The sequence below is a fragment of the Podarcis cretensis genome (genome assembly GCF_951804945.1).
Source record: "Podarcis cretensis genome assembly, chromosome: 6".
In the NCBI taxonomy this organism is placed as follows: Eukaryota; Metazoa; Chordata; class Lepidosauria; order Squamata; family Lacertidae; genus Podarcis; species Podarcis cretensis.
This window is the reverse complement of record NC_137175.1, coordinates 58519200-58539446: the sequence shown is the minus strand read 5'-3', so window position 1 is coordinate 58539446 and position 20247 is coordinate 58519200. Positions and strand designations below refer to the sequence as shown.

General features: G+C 45.0%; 1 protein-coding gene across 2 annotated transcripts in view; it reads left to right on the top strand.

Moving 5' to 3' along the window:
* Positions 1-5268: 5268 nt before the first annotated feature.
* Positions 5269-20247, top strand: part of LRP8 (LDL receptor related protein 8) — a 199220-nt gene continuing 184241 nt past the window's right edge. For both annotated transcript variants that reach the window (XM_079980724.1, XM_079980722.1), the window contains exons 1-2: positions 5269-5457; positions 6362-6481. In XM_079980724.1, the coding sequence (XP_079836850.1) occupies positions 5388-5457; positions 6362-6481 (190 nt within the window). In that variant the 5' untranslated portion in view covers positions 5269-5387. The remainder of the gene's footprint in view (positions 5458-6361; positions 6482-20247) is intronic.

The following is a 20247-nucleotide window of genomic DNA, read 5'->3' as shown; positions in this document are numbered from 1 at the left end:
GCTGAAAACTAAGATAACATGTTTGAATAAATTGGTGTTGATACATAATAAGCTGTCAATGGACTAGTTACAATCAAAGGCAATAGCTACCTCCACAATTGATTAGTGGCTTACATTGTGTCAAGCTTATTCCTTAAAGGGAAAACATTAAGTTTTTTCCCAACCAAGTATTTATCAGTGTGCCCCTATTTATTAATCTTCCCAAGACTGTGATTTCATGAATCTGCATTGCTATTTTAAAACTTTTTGCATATTTGATTGTTCCATACTTCATGATAGTATATGAACATTTTTTTAAGAGTATGGTGAGTCTGCTTTAATTATTACAGGGGCATTTAATATGGAGCAGTTTTGTGATTTTGGCTAGTCTCTCACTGCACTATTTGCACTTATGGTGCACAATTACAGTTTGCACAGTACTCTAGTTTTGATATTTCAGTATGAATTGCAGGAGTTGTCTTTTTGTCTGTCCTCTTTTAAGTTGCTTGTTTTCATGAGTCATGTGCTTGGGCAGAGGAGGATACAGGGAAGAGTTTGGGGTGCCTCTGTTTGGATAGTCACGAGGGAATGGATATGAAAGTAATACTGATAAATATGTAATAATCAAAATAAGAAGTCCATCTCCAGCCTTCCTAGTGCCAGTTTTGAACTGGGAAAGGGGAGGTTTGGAATCATAAAAAAATCCCAATCTAAAAATCAAAGAAAAATGTGTCTGGGACACAGCCAGGATATTCAAGTCTACAAACATTAGAGTTCACATGTAGGTCCTTGGCAAATCCAGTGTGTGGCTGCCACCTGGGACAGGCTTGTCTGGGTGAGGTGTGCAGTCAGAGTGCAATCCATGCTCCCATACTACATATAGGCTCTGCACAGGGTGTTATCATCTGAACCCTCCCAGGCACCAGCCTACTTTCTGTAATAGCATTTTAAGTTTGCCATAGTCTTTTTATCCTCACAACAACCCTGCAAAGTAAATCATAGTAAATTTTTAGGATTCTGGGGATTCAGTTTCTGCTGTAAACCATGGCTATCTCTTTGATTGAAAATGTACCAGAATAACATAGCCAATGTCATACAATGAACCTGAGGTACAGAGGGGGGAATTTAAAATTAGGACTCCAGATCTTGCATTTTTTGAAGTTTAAAGGGAAGACCCTTGGCAGCTGGCTTACTGAGAATTAAAAAGGGCAGACAGTATTCTATCCAATCAAAGCATGACACATCCCCAAGGGTTTAATTTGAGAAGTTGGAAGTCATGATTAAGAATTCTGAGCCTCAGAAATAAATGACATGAGCATGCACAGAGTGCACCTCTACTCAATTACAAATGTGTGCATGTGTGATGATTCTACAACAGTAACTTCATTTTGTTCTAAATAACATGAGTGTCCTTTGTGTAAAGAGCACATTTGGCAAGCACCATGCAGTTCTGCACTCAGTCTCCCCACATCAAAATTGACAACAGCACTCAGTACACTTGCACAATAAATACATCCCAGGTCATATCAAGTTGTAAACACAAACACCCACCCACCTTTCTTTATATGATACTCCTGTTCCAAAGCTTTAACCTTTAAACAACCATTCCCATCAAACATCTCTATCAACAAGTTTCCAGGTTCAGAACATCCATTCCCAGAAAAATGAAATACATGTACCAACATGCCTTTGAATAAAGTCACTTGGGGGGGGGGTAATTGCTTGATATTCTCCAGTAGCACTAGTATAAGAGCCAACTTACACCCAGAGATGTATCTGCCTGGGAGGGAAAAGAAAAATCCTAAAATTGTGCAATGAACAAATAGTGCAAATCATAATTACATATAACATTACATATACTCGTTGTCCCTTGTCATGGGATTTTTCTTTTAGATCTAAAGCCTGTGGGCAGAGACTGTCTTGTTTTGATAGTATGTAAGCTGCTCTGGGAGCTTTTTTTTTTTTGGCTGAAGAGCGGGGTACAAATGCTCTAAATAAATAATCTATTATGTGCTAATCTGTATTTTTACAGGATTACATCTTTTGGTGTTTGATGTCATGGTTTCAGTTATGAAACTGAAGAAACACTGCTGCTTTCTAAGCTTGCCAGATCTTCCACCCCCTCAGCTCTCATAAACTTCATTAGGTATACCTGTTCTGCCTCTATACCTCCTGCTTTGCTTCCTTCTCATGCACCCACATAGTTCTGCCTCCTAAAACCTGGTTCACAGTTCATCCTTCCTTCTAGCTGTAGCACACCTATTAGGGCCAGACTGATACCACTGGTTGGGAGGTAGCTACAGTGGTACCTCGGGTTAAGTACTTAATTCATTCCGGAGGTTCGTTCTTAACCTGAAACTGTTCTTAACCTGAAGCACCACTTTAGCTAATGGGGCCTCCCGCTGCTGCCGGGCCGCCGGAGCACGATTTCTGTTCCCATCTTGAAGCAAAGTTCTTAACCTGAGGTACTATTTCTGGGTTAGCGGAGTCTGTAACCTGAAGCGTAGGTAACCCGAGGTAGCACTGTATAACAAAACCGAGATTTGGAGTCTGTGTCTTCTAAGCCAGGATCTCTGAGCATTAGTTGTTGGAGATTTGGTAAAGGGCAAGGGCATGACATGAAATACAGAAAGAATAACTGTAAACTGATAGGGCTATTTTGCAAAAGGCTCAGGTAAAAAACAAGGTTATGGCATTTTTGTGTTCTGTTTTATGGTGTATTTATTTGTGCTTTTCACAAATTTCACCACAAACCTTTTTGGAACAAGGTTTTTCAGGAATGCTTGAATATCTGGATTCATTTCAGTCTGGCTTCATGCCTGGTCATGGCACCAAAACTACAATGGTCATCCTGGTTAATGATAACATTTTTCAGGAGTGAGATGTGGGGAGCATGACCGTGCTGGTTCTAGACCTCTCAGCAGCTTTCAGTACCACCGACCACAGTATCCTTCCAGTGGCTCAAGGAGGTGCAGGTTGGGGGCACCTGCTGCTGCTCTGCTCCTAAATTGAGGTGTGTTTCCAGAAAGTTATGGAGGGGCACTGTTCAACGCCATGGGGATTTTCCTGTGGTGTTCCACAGGGTTCCATCTTGTTTTGCTTTTGTTGGATCCTGAGTCGTCGGTGAGGTCTTCATGGTGGACCCTCGGTTGGGATGGCTGGCTCGGCCGTGCCTCTTGCGTCGACCTCTCGGCAGCTTCCGTTGCCAGGGCCTCCTCCAGAGCGACCTGGAACGTTAGGTCCTTCTTAGCGTAGAGGCGTCGTTGCAGCTTCTCATCCCTCAGGCCACCGACGAGGCGGTCACGAAGCATGTTGTCCAGCTCTGAGAAGTTGCAGAACCGGGCGGCTTGGCGGAGAGAGGTCACAAACCCAGTTATGGTTTCCCCAGGGGCTTGCCGCTTTGCGTAGAAGGCATTTCGACGAGCCACCACTGAGGGCTGCGGTGAAAAGTGCCCCTTCAGCTGTTCCATTATTGTTTTGTATGGAACAGTAGCGACGTCTTCAGGCGCAAGGAGAGCCCGGGCGATTTCAAACGTCTCCTCTCCGCAGACGCTGAAGAATATTGCCCTCTTCTTGGCGTCTTCTTCATCGGTGACCCCTTTGGCTTCTAGGAGGAAGGTGAAACGGGAGGCGTATGCTTCCCAGTCTCCAGATGCTGGGTTGAACGGCGAAAAGCTGCTGTTGGTTGCCATTCTGAGTTCCTTGTGTCCCGGAGCTGAAGCCTGGATACACGGTGCGAGGCAGCGATGCGGCAGGTGGCGGTGCTGCGGTGCTGTGTGTGGCAGTCAGCTCAGCGGGATCCCATCCTCGTCGCCAGTGAAATATACTCAGAGTCGCAAAGTGATTTCATGCTCTTTATTCAGCTCATAGTGGTGAGGAGGAATGAATGAATGTCCCCTCAAGGTATCTGCTTTATATACATTATTTACACAATGGGCTGCACATGATTGGCTAATTCCGGAATTCTACTGTAAGCCAATCAGGTTGTGGATTCACTTCTATCTGGAGCATGATTGGGTAGTTCCTGCCAACCAATCATACTGCTGCATTGTTCTAGGACCAATCAGGCTGCTGCCTTTTGGATCCTATTGTTCTAGGGCCAATCAGACTGCTGCAGTTTGGATCCTATTCAACCCAGTACATAACAGCTTTCTTTTTAACCTTTATCTGAAGCTTCTAGAAGGCAACCCCAGGAATTTTGGAGTGAGGTGTCACCAATATGCAGGTGACACCCAAGCTTGTACCTTCTCAATCAGGAGAGGGGGCTGAGGTGCTAAACAGGTGTTTGGAGGCAATGATAGGCTGGATGTGGGCCAACAAATTGAAACTGAATTCTGAAATGCTGGAAGTATGATGTGCTCCAAGTTTTCAAGTCCAGGAGGTAGTAACACGACTTGGAAGGAGCAGGTTCATAGGCTGGAGTTTCTCCTGAATCCAACATTATTACTTGAGGCCCAGGTGGCCTTGGTGCCTAGGAGTGCCAATTTCCCACTCCAGCTGGTTCACTGGACCCTTTGGGATAGAGATGATACTCCATACACTGGCAACTTCCACACTGGAATATTGCAATGTGTTTGGGAGGGGGGGTACTCATGAAGATAACTTGGAAACTTCAACTGGTCCAAAATACAGCAGAAAACTGGGGTTTCCTTTAGAACATATTTGCATAAATTTGCATAATGTTTTATTGTTAAAAGCATTGCATTGGTTGCCAGTTCATTCCCAGTTTACCTTCCTGGGTGTTAAGATCAGCAGAGGGAGCCTTCATACACTGGGGGGGGGGGGGGCGTGGTCCAGGACAGTGCATTCCTTCTCAGAGAAGCACGCCTGGCACTTTCACTCTGGAGCAGCTGCGGAACCCAAGCGGCTTTGCACGTGGTTCCCAGGTCGTCACCCATCCAGGCTCCGAGCAGGCCAAAGCCGGCTAAGCTTCCGTGCTGGTGGCCTCTTCGATCACACGGTGGGCGAAGTCCTGCTGGTTCTCTCCCCCTCCCACTTTTAGTAAAGAAACAACGGTGGGTTGCCTCCAGGAATCCTGCCGGAAGCGAGCAAGGTGAAAGACTGATTGGTGGAAACCGCCAGCAGCTGCCGCCTCGCGCCCCCCACTGCTGGCTCCGAAGGCTTCCCAGCCCTAGAGGGGCGAGTGTGGGCCTTGGAGGGGGACTGGCTGTAGGGCTGGCCCCGCTTGCCGGCCGCCCACGTGGTGCCGCCTGCCGGGCGGGCGGGCCTGCCCAGGTCTGGCTGGCTCGCTCGCTGAAATCCCGCCCAGTCGGGAGCGTCACTGGCTCGGGCTGAAATGCACACACGCGGGAGGAGGAAGCAGCCGCCCGCAGTTCGCGCTCGGCTGGCGAAGGCTGCATGCGAGAGGCAGCCGCGCAGGGGCCCATAGCCGCCGAGGAGGGGACGCCATGTGCCGGCCAGCTCTCACCAGGCTGCTGCTCTTCCACCTGCTGCTCGTCAAGCTGCACATCGCCAAAGGTGGGTGGGTGGCTGGGCGGCACGGGCGGCGTAGCCGAGAGAGCGGGCCAGCGCCAGGCGCGCGCTGGCTGCCCCCAAACTCCTGGCCGACCCTCGGCGTGGCGGGTAGGACCCAGAGGCCACCCCGGAGGTGCGTGTGCGCGCAAAGGGGCAAGGCGCACAGAGCCACGGATATCCCGGTGCAAACTGCTCCAAGGGGATAATCGCTTTAAGCCAAAACGGGGGGGGGGGGGGGGGAGGACGACGACACCTCTCACCTGGGGACACCTTTTCCAGAGGACATCCTTCCTATTTAGCTGTGGTCCGATCAGCACCGTTTCAATTTGCCATCGGTCGTTACCGCCCCCCCCCCAAATGAGCTAATACAATGTGCCTTCAGGAATTGGGCTGAGGAAAGGTGACATATCTGCACCTTTGGCTCTCATTGCCCCCCCCATCTCTTTTTGAAACATTGCCGGGGGGGTGAGGCTTATGTTTTAGGAAGAAACAGCGGCGGCTCCCGCATCTTCTCCCACTTGGCTTGGAATGACCCTTTGTTGTTGTTGCTGCTGCTGCTGCTGCTGCTGCTGCTGCTGTTGTCATCCCGCCTGAGCCATGCCTGCCTTCTGTCCCCGAGCGCGATCCGTGCCGCCTCCCCAAAATGGGCACGCGCCGGGCGGGGGCGGCGGAGGAGCATTGTTTCCCGGCGGAGATGCTTCCTTGTATGCAGATGGGGCTTTGTGCGCTTTTCTGCGCCTTCTCGCGGAGAACGTGGCCTAGAACGCTCCGGGCTTGCTTGCCGTTTTGCAAGCGGGTTGTGGAAGGGATGGCTGGGGGATCGGAAGGAAGGAGGGAGGGAGGGAGCGGGCTCCCCCCCTCCACCCACCACCCCTCTAAACTCCGGGTGTCCCTTTGCCGCTTGCAGGCTCCGCCAAGGAGTGCGAAGAGGACCAGTTCCAGTGCCGGAATGAGCGGTGCATCCCTTCCATTTGGAAATGCGACGAGGATGACGATTGCTCAGATAATAGTGACGAGGCAGATTGCCGTGAGTATCAGGCGTGGGGAGGCGATCAGCCCCCTTTCAAATCCTCTCTTGCGAGCGGGAAGACAGCTGGCTGGGGGGGGGGAATGTGGGGGGCATCTGCTCCTGTTCTGCCGGGGTGTCTGCGGGGGGGGGGGAGATGAAGGCGCGACCCCGCTCGGTTTCGCCTGCCCTGGTCTCCCCCGATGGGCAGAATGGCGAGGGCAATGCTCTGCGTGCATCTCCCGAGAGACGTGTGTCATCAGCGGATTGACCCCGGTTGCAGGAAGGGAGTGGATTTCAGTTTATATGAGACGTGAGACGTGGGCGTTTGTGTTCGAAAGGATTACATGCAGTTCTGTGGCTCCCAGCCTGGAGCGAAGCCGCGCAGGGCTTCATGGTTCCGTCTTAAGAAGCTCAGAATATCAGTTGGCTCGCTTGGCTTTGGCAAAAATGGTCCCGTGCGAGAGAAATCCCGTTTCAAAGTTTCGTAGCACGGTGTAAGATTACACCCTCTTCCAGTTTATGAATGAAATTGCCTCTTGTGCCGGCGACTTTTTGATTGGCTGCCGGGTAAACGCCAGATAGGTCACATGGTACCGGATCCCTTATAGGAGCGGCGCTGTCTTTGTGTGTGTGTGTGTGTGTGTGTAAGTAAGTGTAAGTGTGTGTAAGTGTAAGAGTCCTGGACACACACTGAACCAGCCTCACCTTCGCTCTGCCCCTGGAAGGCCACACCTCCCTGTCATTGGTTTAGGCCCAGAGGACATGGTGGTGTGTGGAGGCAGCCTGACAATCTAAATTTATGCACTCAAAGCCGTTTAGTATTGCATAGTCATGATGAATCCTTTAGGGCAAGGGATGATTAAGCTCTTTAACAGCAAGTGCCAATGCAGGTGATGATTCAGTCTAGTAGTTTCAGAAATACAGAGCTTTCTCTTAGTGTGCGACAACTTTCTCAACTATGCTAAGGAAATGGCTTTTAGTGCTTTTATTGTTTTTTAGTTTTCTTTTTAAATATATCAGTTACTTCCCCAGTTGCTCAACCTACCTTCAGGCTTATCTTGCGTTCCAGGAAACAAAATTTTGAAGTTGTTTTACGCAAGTAGTAGTTTTATATTATTGTGATCTGGAGTGAACATTATTGTGTGTGAACTGCATTTCTGGTATTTTATGTGTTCATCATCCTAAGTAAACCTTTTCCCGAGTTGGGTTTTAGAAACAGCAGTATGTTTATTGTGTGCAGAAAAATGGATAGTTAAATTGCATGACGAGCTGTCCAGGTAAAACATAATCGAACTCTAGGCAGCTAATTCAGTAAGTTCTTAAAAAAAAAAAAAGAAATTTATTATGCATCTGGGGCTCCAAAAAGAAAGATTGTTGCCTTCTTCCTTTTATACCCATCTGAAGGTAAAGGTAAAGGGACCCCTGACCATTAGGTCCAGTCATGACCGACTCTGGAGTTGCGGCGCTCATCTCGCTTTATCAGCCGAGGGAGCTGGTGTACAGCTTCCGGGTCATGTGGCCAGCATGACTAAGCCGCTTCTGGTGAACCAGAGCAGCACACGGAAATGCCGTTTACCTTCCTGCCGGAGCGGTACCTATTTATCTACTTGCACTTTGACGTGCTTTAGAACTGCTAGGTTGGCAGGAGCAGGGACTGAGCAATGGGAGCTCACCCTGTCGTGGGGATTCAAACCACTGACCTTCTGATCGGCAAGTCCTAGGCTCTGTGGTTTAACCCACAGCGCCACCCGTGTCCCTTTTATCCATCTGGTGAAGCAGCAGAAAATCAGAAATTTGAATCACATCTACACCATCCTATTTAAAGCAGATGGCTTTACCCAGAAAATCCTGGGAATTTGCTCCCCACAGAGCTACAATTCCCAGCACCCTTAATGACAGTTCCCAGGATTATTTGAGGGAAGCCACACGCTTTAAATGGATGGTGTGGATGTGACCTCAGAGTAGTCCATAAGTGCTCCCTTCTCTCCATCTTTGTAAAAATCCCATGGTTTGTTTGGTAAGTTAGGCTGAAAGTTAGTGATTGGCTCATGGTCACCCAGTGAACATCATGGCTTAGTAAGGGTTTTGAACTCTGCTCTCCCCAGACCAAGTCAGGCACTTTTAGTTTATACTGCACTGCATTGTCAGCATGTACATGTGTCAGGGTGCTTTACTGAGTAATTATGCTATGCAAGCTTGATGAGCTGTTGATTCATGCTGACTGTTATGAATGGCAAAGGAGCATGAGATTAATGACAGATGAAGAAGAACATTATGCCTTTTGTGTTGAAGTCCTGCTTAATCTTCTGAGCTGTGGTAAAGTTTCCTATTTGATGGTGGAGCTAAAATACTAAATGTGTGTGCCTGAAGACTCATGTTCTAGTTGTTTAGGGAAATTGCTATTGAATGAATGAATGCTGCATTTGTAATTTATGAAGTCCTCAGTGCTGTTTCCGTGAATCGTAATTGCTTATTCTGTGGAATAAGTTGATAGCAGGCACTGGGGAAATGGTTACTTGTGCTACTTATGCTATGCTTTTGCTTAGGTTATCTCCTATTGCTGAATAATTTCACCATCTTTATCCCTGGCTAATGTTCAAGGCTTAGTTTTTGCGAAGAGAAGATGAGATGGTACGCCTGTGTCAAGATGTTTAATTTCTATACCACTTAATATATTTATACCTCCGAATGGTGTACAAAAAGCTGAAGCAACAACAGACAACTTAAACAAAATGTTACAAAAATACATTGTTATATATAAAAATGTTACATTAATACAAACTTACTTGTATATATAAATCAATATCGGTTCATTTTCCTTCTGACTCTGCCTCTTAGCCCTGGCTCCTCACCCAGGGTCGAATCAAACTCTCAGCTCACCCACAAAAGTCTCACGGGAAGAGTTACTGAAAAAGTTACCATCACCCTAGTCTCTCACTGTGACTGGTACTTCCTCAGTCTGCCCACAGCTATGTCCCATTCAGCTGCACTCTCCACACCCAGTTCCAGGGGTTCAAAGGATGGGAAAATGACCACCCTCTGCTCATAGCTCTTTCTTTGCCGTCTGTCCTCTCCTCTTCCAGCTGTTTTTTGCAGGTTGCTCTGGAAGTTCTTTGAGGGACCCCAGCAGGGAGAAGAGAGGCAAAGCCCCATTGTGCAAGTGGAAGTCCTTGTTCAGTGTTTCTGCTGAGGGGGCTGGTTGTGGGACTCTTGCCTTCGATCTTTTGTAGTTTAAGCTTTGATTATTTGCAGTTTGATATACAGTCGTACCTCGGAAGTCAAACAGAATCCGTTCTGGAAGTCCATTTGACTCCCAAGACGTTTGGAAATCAAAGTGTGGCTTCTGATTGGCTGCAGGAAGCTCCTGCAGCCAATCGGAAGCCCCGTCGGACATTCAGGTTCCAAAGAACATTCGCAAACCAGAACATTCACTTCCGGGTTTGCGGCATTTGGGAGCTAAAACGTTTGATTGCAGTACGTTTGACAACCAAGGTACGACTGTATTCACTCTTGCTTCCTTTCCCCTATTAAAAGTTCTCTTTTTTCTTCTTCACCTCCTCTGCTCTTCTTAAATGCATCTTCTCAATATGTGGTTGCAACATCTGATTAATGTAACTTGTTGTTTTGTGGCTGTATTGTTTGGAAGCCTGTTGTCAGGAAGAATATAACATGAGTGGTGACCAGATTGCTTTCTGGGTCTAGGACAGCATTTCTCACACTTGGGTCACCAGCTGTTTCTTGAACTGCAACTTCCATCATCCCTGATCATTGGTCCTACTAGCCAGGGATGATGGGAGTTGTAGTCCAACAAACAGCTGGAGACCCAAGTTTGGGAAACCTTGGTCTAGGAGGACCACTACTGGAGCAAAGCTTCCAGATCTACGCAGACACTTTCTATTTTTTGCTTCCTCCTCTTTTTTATTATTAAGTTCAGCAAGCAGGTAAAAGTTAATTGGCATCTCCGTAATAAACTGTAAATTGCTAGGGAGAAGGTAATTCTCACCCCCAAGCAGCTTCAAAACGTATACTGTTTAGGGGCAAACCATAAGTGAGCATTTTCACCCTAAATTTTAACTGCTTCAAAAAACATGAAATGTTTATTTTTGTTCAGGCTGTTACTTCTGCAAATAATCGGCTTATAAAACAAATTAGGCCTTGTAGGCGTAATGGTCTAAATATCTCCCAATTTCAAAAAGAATGTGGTATATTTGCAATGGCAATAATGAGCAAATTATGCTGTATCTTGCTCTGGGGAGGGGGGAAAGTGGTGTGGGGAGTTGGCGGTACTTGCTGTGCTTCTGGAAAGCATCCTGCTTTGAACAGGCTCTTGGTGTCCCTGCACTCCTCCTTCCTGGCTGTCCCGTTGCTTGTCTTACATCAAAGGCATGCTAGATTTAAGAGAGTCCGTTCATCAGCCAACCACAAGAAGGTGTTTCTTGGCATATTTTGTCATATCCCTGCCTGACCTGTGGTAAGAGCCTGAGGTCTGCGGTTTGGGTTATAAAGACACTGCTGAATTTGCATTGGCCGTTGGGGTGTATTGTAGAAGAATACAGGGAAGGGTGATCTCATGATGGGGAAAATTCTTTTGTGGAATTTGGTAGCTTTAACACGGGCTTCCTCAACCTCAGCCCTCCAGATGTTTTGAGACTACAATTCCCATCATCCCTGACCACTGGTCCTGCTAGCTAGGGATCATGGGAGTTGTAGGCCAAAAACATCTGGAGGGCCAAGATTGATGAAGCCTGCTTTAACGGAACATAAATACTTTGTGCATTCCTGCAAAGTTCACTGGGAATGGGATGGTACACACCTGCTTTTGGCCACTAGTCTTTCTTCCAGCTAAATACTGCTGGGAACATTTCTCTCCCTCTTCTCCCTTTTGAATAGAGTGGGGAGAATTTGATAAGAAGGCAAAAACAAAACAGATAAGCATACATATTTGTCTGTTTGTAGCAGTATTTCATTACAAAATTATACACAATGAGGGTTCCCACCACAATAAGACAAACAACAGCTAGTCAAAGAACTTCATAAAAATGTATTTTACATTCTCATAGTTGCAATGCCCCATATAGACCATGAATAACCATGCCAGTTACAGTACTAAGGAATATCAGTAAGACTCCATTCTGACTAGATGTCTTCTTTATCAAGTTTGTATAACAAAGTCCTATTTCCTGGGCTGGTTTGCAGTTGTAAGCAGCAGTGCCACAACTTCATACAACACAGCACGAGTTTCACTAAAAAGTCCAGGTCTTCTATTTTCATAAGCTGAGATGTTTATGATATAAGATTCAGTGTCCATGGGCAAAAGCTGGTTGTAGACAAAGTACTCTTGCTGTGGAATGCATAGTATTTTATACATTTGAGTTGCAGAGATGAATAGGCTAGATTGGGGGGGGGTTGGGCTAATTATTTCAACAAAAATGAGTCACTTGGTGAACATTCTTCCTTCAGCACACCTTGGAGCTGTGAAAAGGATGTGATAAAAGTACCCAGATCTCTGGAGCAAATTGCTTTCAATGGGGCTGCAAATGTTTCTAAGAGTCAGAGACATAAAACAGTGGAACAGTCTCTGAAGCAGTTCTGGGAGCAAAGGCATAGTTAAATGTAGATCTCTGAATAATACCTTCTGAATTCTGTTCTGTTACCTTAGTTCTGGCCTAGTTGGCCAGGTAAAATTTGCTAGCATTTCTACCCTGCATAATAGTTGGACTGCTTGTGAAGAATCGCAGGAATGGCACAAGTAGAGAGAGGAGGTGGTGGCATTTTATCATATCACTCTTCTTTGGGATAACTGGGATGGGTTTTGCTCTTGGCTGGAGTTTGTATTAGCAAGATAATTGCTGTGTCTTGGTTTTGGGGAAGAATAATCACCTGGGGCAGTGTATGTTCACATTGCACCTTGTGGGTTACCTTGCCTTCAATAGTCATCTTCTGCTTTGTAAGTGCCTCTTGCAATGAACAGACTTACCTTGTCAGCCAGATAGTATCTAGAGCAAGGCCTCATTAGCAAAGCTTAATGTACTTGGATGCCTTCTCTCTGGGCTGCGTTCTGGGTTGTTAAAAGTGCTGGATGTATTGGTGTCGGTACAGATGGGCCTTTGACAATTTAGTGATGGAGATGATTTTGAGCAAGAGGCACTGCTAATGCCAGATACTGTATTTCTCTTTGATTGGAGGCTTAGTGTTGTACATCTGATTTGGCCAAATTAAAAGAGTATAAGACAAGTCCTGTTGGATTAAATCAGCCTGCCTCAACCTTCTGCCCTCCAGATGTTTTGGACTACAACTAGCTGATTAGAGTTGTAGTCCCAAACATTTGGTTGGGGGAAGGCTGGATTAGACCAAACTCTATCCAGTCCATAATTCTGTTCTAAGCTGTGGTCCTTTAGCTTCTAGGATGCTTAGAAGCTGCTCGTAAAGGCAACAGCCCTTTCAGGTTTGTTCTCACCATCTGGTATTCACCAGTATGCGGTTCTTCTATGGGCATTCTCTTGCCCAGAACTTCATCCCTCTGTTTGTTTACTGTAATTAGTACTGGTTATGCTTTATTGAGGGGACACAGGTGGCGCTGTGGGTTAAAGCCTCAGCGCCTAGGACTTGCCGATTGAAAGGTCGGCGGTTCGAATCCCTGCGGCGGGGTGCGCTCCCGCTGCTCGGTCCCAGCGCCTGCCAACCTAGCAGTTCGAAAGCACCTCCGGGTGCAAGTAGATAAATAGGGACCGCTTACCAGCGGGAAGGTAAACGGCGTTTCCGTGTGTGGCTCTGGCTCGCCAGATGTAGCTTTGTCACGCTGGCCACGTGACCCGGAAGTGTCTCCGGACAGCGCTGGCCCCTGGCCTCTTAAGTGAGATGGGCGCACAACCCCAGAGTCTGTCAAGACTGGCCCGTACGGGCAGGGGTACCTTTACCTTTACCTTTACCTATGCTTTATTGTGACTGGTCCTTTGATTCCACAAGATATAGCATTGTTGGCAACCATTTGCAGCCTCCAAAAGGCCCTAATCACTGCTAATGCCATCTCCCAGTGACTCTAACTCATGAACACAATCATTACCACCATTTGTGGATGCATAAAATAACTGTTTTGAGCTTTTGTATGACCAGTACAAGAGAAATAGCATGGGTTCTACGTATTTAGCATAAATATTGTGTTGCTTCTTGGTGATACTGTTTTTGCATTCCCATCAACATGTTTTGAGACTGAGTGTGATTTAAAAAGCCCAGTGATGCATGAAAGATACATTGGTTTACAAAAATATCGCCTATCAGTACACATTTTGGGCAATCTAGATCTCCTTCAGCAGACTGCCTTCTTTATCATGTAGCTACAAGCCTTGGAGTGATAGCAACTGGATAGCTTGGATTGTGTTTGGACTCTGGATGTCCTTATGAGTTAATTAATCTTCTGTCCGCTCCACATTGTTTGCACAGCCACAACCATAATGTCTGTTCAGCTCTGGAATAGAGGAAAGGCTAAATTCAAGACTAGCAAAGGGATGAGTAGATACCTCGTCAGAATGTACACTATTTATCAAACTGCTCATTTTATGAAAGATGATGGCTATAAGCTGCTATTGGCAATTTGGAACAAGAATATTTCAATAACTGAAAAAAGATCACAATAAAGAAAATTTGATTGATTGTTGATTGTGTTGTAGATCACAGAATTAGCAGTGTCTTCAAGCTGAAATGCTTCCATTAATTAATTGATTTTGTTTACTTGGGTGTTTTTGGTACCTTAGTAGAGGTTATGAAATACGTCCTGCTTTAACTTTTCAAAGGTGGGGGGAGTATAGAAGAAACAGATATGAACTGCAGATACAATTTGGACCTAAAGCCTCAAGTGCCTGGTTATCAACCAAATTCATCAAAAGAGAAAGCATGAATAAACACTGTGGAAGTGTTAGAAATAATGAGTTATGTTCAGCGTGATCTTGCCTTAAAAGGACATGTCACTGCTTTCTCTCCTTTTTTCTTTGTAAATACTTAAATTTACAACCCTTTGAATTTTCAGTAGAATTCCTCCCACTCCTTTTGGAGACTGGCAAATATTGATTCCTTTATTTCTTTGTCTTAGGACAAAAGGCAGGCTGGCTTCATTTGGTTTGCCTCTCTTTTAGATCACCTCCCTCATTAGGGATGTTGGCAGGAGTGCAACAGGCCAGTTGGCATCAGCATCAGGGGCCAATTTAACCCGTGGTGTAACTCCAAAAAAGCCTAGAGTTCTTTTGGGAAGGAGAAAACATTCTTTCTTAGCTAAGGGTGAACTGGTTCATAGTCGCACACAAAGGCAGCTGTGTTGGCCCATTTAAAAAATTCGAAAATCAATAGTAGGGCAACACCTCTGTTAGGCCAACCAAGTTGTCACAAAATAGTGTGCAAGCTTTCAAGTCCTCTAGGACTCTGTTAGTCAACAAAGTAGGGTTATTGGGTGGGTGGAAAGTAGACCGATATTGAAGCCATGGAGTGGTATTCAACTCAGAGTAGAGCTCCTGAGATTAATAAGCATGATTAAGTTAGGTGCATTAATTTTAGTAGGTCTGAAACCTTGAGTCTGCATCTGGCCACAAGCTCAAGAAGGAACGTTAGAGAAGGTAGTAGACATGCCAAGGAGGCTCCAATAAGCAGCATGCACATTTCGAAGGCTGGTTACTACCCCCATATAAAATCCAGCTGTTATTAAGATTACTAGTATCCATGTTTTCACTTGGTTTCAGTTTCCTAGCAATTGATTGAAAAAAAAGTTACTGTATTGCCTTCTTTCAAAAATCATATTGTATTGAGAATCTTGCTACTTTTGAGGCTGATGGTTAGTGAGTTTTGTTCTTGATTTCAGATTTGCATTTATGAAAGAAGTGGCATAAGAGGAGTTTGACCAACTTTATGAGCTATAGAAGAACATAGCCCTCTTTTTAGTTTGTTACGTTCTAAGAATCTTCTGATTTTGCTTAGAAATGCATGTTCTTGAATGTTGCAGGTAAAAGATCAAAAACAAAACGGCAGTTTTGTTATACCACCTTACAAATAAAGAACACTGAGATGACACCGGTATTTACATTTTGGTCATATTCTTTTCCCAAGTTTCTCATGGTGGTGTATTTCTCTTCCAGCAAAGTTTGCTCGGACATGATTGTAAACGTGTGGAACTTCTATCAAGAGCCAGTGTGGTGTAGTGGTTAAGAGCGGTAGTCTCGTAATCTGGGGAACCGGGTTCGCGTCTCCGCTCCTCCACATGCAGCTGCTGGGTGACCTTGGGCTAGTCACACTTCTTTGAAGTCTCTCAGCCCCACTCACCTCAGAGTGTTTGTTGTGGGGGAGGAAGGGAAAGGAGAATGTTAGCCGCTTTGAGACTCCTTAAAGGGAGTGAAAGGCGGGATATCAAATCCAAACTCCTCCTCTTCTTCTTCTTCTTCTTCTTCTTCTTCTTCTTCTTCTTCTTCTTCTTCTTCTTCTCTCCTTTAAAAAAAAAAGTTTTAAATTAAAATGCCAGTGGCAGTAACTGTGGAAAGCCAGACCAACGATAAGCTTCTTCAGCTGAAATTAGTAGTTTGATGGTGGTCAAATGTGCCACTTGGAAACTGAAGGAAGGAAATTATCCTGGCTTGCTTAAGGGAATGGTCAAGGAATCCTTACTCATCCTTAGGAAGTGGGAGGCCTCACCCCTGTTCATTCCTTGTAATTCCCTCCCCACTAGCCTTCAAAAATACATGCATTTTTAAAACACAGTCTGTAACTTTAGCTGTAACTCTCTTGGAATGTAACAAGTTAGAATAAAATTCTAAATAAATAGTTTTGGGGAATAATTAAAGTGAAGACAGTGCTTACGGAACATCTTTAGCTTAGTTTTTGTGCTGAAGGCTTGCATTGCTACTTGCTTAAACATTACAAATGCTGGTATGTTTGAGCTGATATCCTAATTGTTTGTGGCCTGGAAAGAGAAAGACGTCTTAAATTCTCGGGTGTTTGTCCCTTGGTACCAACATCTGTTTCCTCCCTTTGGGAGGAATCCCAGTTTTATGCTACACACTTGGCAAGATATATAAAATGACGAGCCTGATCTTTTAGAAAATAATCGGTTTCATGTTAACTTCATGAATATTTACATTAATTCAAGTACAGGAAGGGAAAGTTTTGATATAATTAATGCAAATTTCTCTTCAGCTGGTTAAAAAGAGGTCTGTCAGGAATAAAAACAGCTTAAGTAGTTTAGTAAATACATGCTGGAAACCACAACCCTGTGGCGTGGAACTTATAAATATTGCTCAGAGTGAAGGAATATTTTACAAGGATTCCAAAGTCTGCTTCACGTAAGATACATTTTCTACCTGAAAGTCGCATCTATCTCAGAAGCAGCATGTAATTCTTTGCGTGTGATGATACAGGGTGGTGTCAGTAATAAAGAGTGCTAGAGAAGGACTGGGAAAACCTGGGTTCAAATCCCTGTCCAGTTATGAAGCTTGCTGGGTGAACTTCATATAGGATTGTTGTGTGAACTGAATCTTAGAGGCAGATGACTGGCTTTTATATGGTTTGGGGCTTGCAATCATGCCATTGTATTGAGTCCCATATTTCAAGGCAAAATGACCCCTCTGAAAGTTGGTTTTTGAAAGTTTGTTCCCTTGACTTCTTTCAAAATATGTGTGGGAACCATTGTGTTAATTCCTTGCTGGCCATGCCATTGAGAATGACTTTGAAGGCCATATTTTGAATGCTTCTGTGCATTACCTGGCAAAGATACTGCTCTCTACCCTCCCCTAAGAATCAAGTCCTTTATTTGTCTGTTGCTCTGGGAGATTGCAATCTTAGGGGGTTTCTTCTGCCTGAGCTGTGTATGGTCATTATACCAGCTGCTGGGCTGACTGATCGCGCTAGGATTAATTATTGTTAAAAGCTCCTGGCTTTGCTGAGCCAATTCCTACCAGATGTGACACCACTCAGCCTACTCCAAAGAATAGTCAAATGTCATAAGCTCAGGTCCTGTGTGAACATCGGTTGTCTGCCCTCCCAATAATAGACTATTGTACATGGCTTTCTGGAGATGGATAAAACCGCAGCTTGAGCCCTGTTTGAAAGAGAAGGCCCAAGATAAGATCATTTCTCATGCTCAGCAGAGAAATGGAGGATGCTGACACATTTTACTGACAAATAGGTGCAGAGAATGTGGGCATGCATTGAATGCAGAAGGTCTCAGGGAACCCACTGGTGAAGAAGACTCCTGCAGAGAGCAGGATTGAAGTCTCTGATCATCAGCTGGTGAGCAGAGAGGTCAGTCCTGCCCAGTAGCTCCCCACACCTCTGTGGGTCAGCTCTGATAGCTGGGTGGCCCTGCCAGATAAAGACCTGGCTCAAGGCAAAAAATGTAAATAGCACTGAGCTAGCTGGACCAATGATCAGATTTAAATGTATGAAAACAGACCATTCAGCTTCCTATATGCATATTCTGTCCTTAGTCCATTGCTTGGTTTTTGTAAGTGATGTCCCTCTACATAATAGTTTTTTAAATGACTGTCAGTTTTCTTAATATATAAAAAAATTTAAAAAATTGTCCAGTAGCACCTTAGAGACCAACTAAGTTTGTTCTTGGTATAAGCTTTCATGTGCATGCACACTTCTTCAGATACACATGAAAGCTTATACCAAGAACAAACTTAGTTGGTCTCTAAGGTGCTACTGGACAGTTTTTATATATATTTTGACTGCATCAGACCAACACCTGAGGTCTTATTACTTCATAGTCTATTTGCTCTGCTACTCTTTAGCTAGTTTAGTACAGCAGAATTTTTTTTCACTGAGTAAACTAAGACTAGCAGAAACAGCTTTAGTCTGATGAGCTGCATGCTCTTCAATGGGTTTTCAGCTGAGACCGAAAATAGTGACTTGCCAAAGGCAAAATCATAAATGCATAGGATATCTTTGCTGAGACCTGAGCATGCTATCCGCTGGAGTGCACTGGCTCTTTGTTCAAATTTTCCGCCTGAGTGACCTCTTCCATACCTATCCAGTGTCTCCTTTTAACTCCCAGCTGTGATTTGCTATATTTATCTTGTGGTCTTATTCTGTATGTATGCCGCTAGTGGTTTCTCGTTTTCAACTCATCTGGAGCAGAGCAGAGCTCTTTCCTCATGGAAATGTTAGATAATGGTTCATGCTCTGAAATGGGTTCCGGCTCATAATAAATCTGTTGCTCTTTTAAGGTGCCCCAAAGCTCTCTTGTCATGGGAAGCTCTGTAGTTGTGGGTACTACTAATTCCAGATTTTTTAAAAAGGAGGTGTGGGATTTGGATGCAAAACTAGAATTCACAAACAACATGAATCAATTTCCAACAGTGTTCTCCTCAGTGTGGTTGAATAAAGATTCATAATTTTTGTATTGATGTGAGGAAAGCTCATATTTGCCCTCTACAGGCTTAGAGGCTAGTTCAGCTAAGCAATATTGCCCTCGTTGCTTCTGCATCACCTGGTTTTGGGGCTCCTAACATGGCAGCAGCTGCTTTTACCTTAATGCAAATAAGAGAAGAAGAAATAATGAGTTTCCTTCAAAGTTATGAAAACTTCCAGAAAGTTTTCTTTCTGGAGCATGCCTTCACTATTCAGGGATCATCCCATCTCTTTGGGAATCCATGGTGTCTTCCTCTTGCAGATCAGACAGAGGCAGGAAAACTTCAGGCTTGCAGGGTATCTACTTTCTATTTTACTAAAACCCAGAGACCACCAACTGGATTTAGTTGCAAAAGACATACACCTAAAACTTAAGAATTCTGAGCCCAGGAATTTGTTTTGAGTATTGGAACCGAGCTATACGCTCAGAGTCCTTACACACTTTCTTTAGTTCAGTTGAATAATTTGGGTGGTGGGGGTGGAGAAAGCCATTTTGTTTTTGCCATTGTTGAGACAGTTTGGAGTCAGATATTTTTAATGATGTACTCCAGATCGCTCAGAGATCTTCTGGTAGATCCAGATCTACCTTCTGTTCACCACTGCTTTAGTCAAAACAGTCACTGTAATAGCATTTGCGCAATAGGCACTCACCTCATTCATAGCTAGCCATGGCTTCTTCCCCCAATTGTTGTTGTTTAGTCGTTTAGTCGTGTCCGACTCTTCATCACCCCATGGACCAAAGCACACCAGGCACTTCTGTCTTCCACTGCCTCCCGCAGTTTAGTCAAACTCATGCTGGTAGCTTCAAGAACACCGTCCAACCATCTCGTCCTCTGTTGTCCCCTTCTCCTAGTGCCCTCCATCTTTCCCAACATCAGGGTCTTTTCCAGGGAGTCTTCTCTTCTCATGAAGTGGCCAAAGTATTGGAGTCTCAGCTTCAGGATCTGTCCTTCCAGTGAGCACTCAGGGCTGATTTCCTTAAGAATGGACATCTTTGATCTTCTTGCAGTCCATGGGACTCTCAAGAGTCTCCTCCAGCACCATAATTCAAAAGCATCAATTCTTCGGCGATCAGCCTTCTTTATGGTCCAGCTCTTACTTCCATACATCACTACTGGGAAAACCATAGCTTTAACTAGACGGACCTTTGTTGGCAAGGTGATGGCCCTGCTTTTTAAGATGCTGTCTAGGTTTGTCATTGTCTTCCCCCAATTATGACTGCCCTATTGTTGTAATGCTAAACTGGAAATGAGGAGGGAGAGGCTGCTCAAGAAAGAGTGCCAGCAAGCTGAGGCATTGTTTAACCTGTACTACCTGTGGTTATTTTGCTAGACTCCTATGTGGACTAGTGGAGACAAGGCTGTGGGGTTCACAGGTGCCGGATACCCTGAAACAGT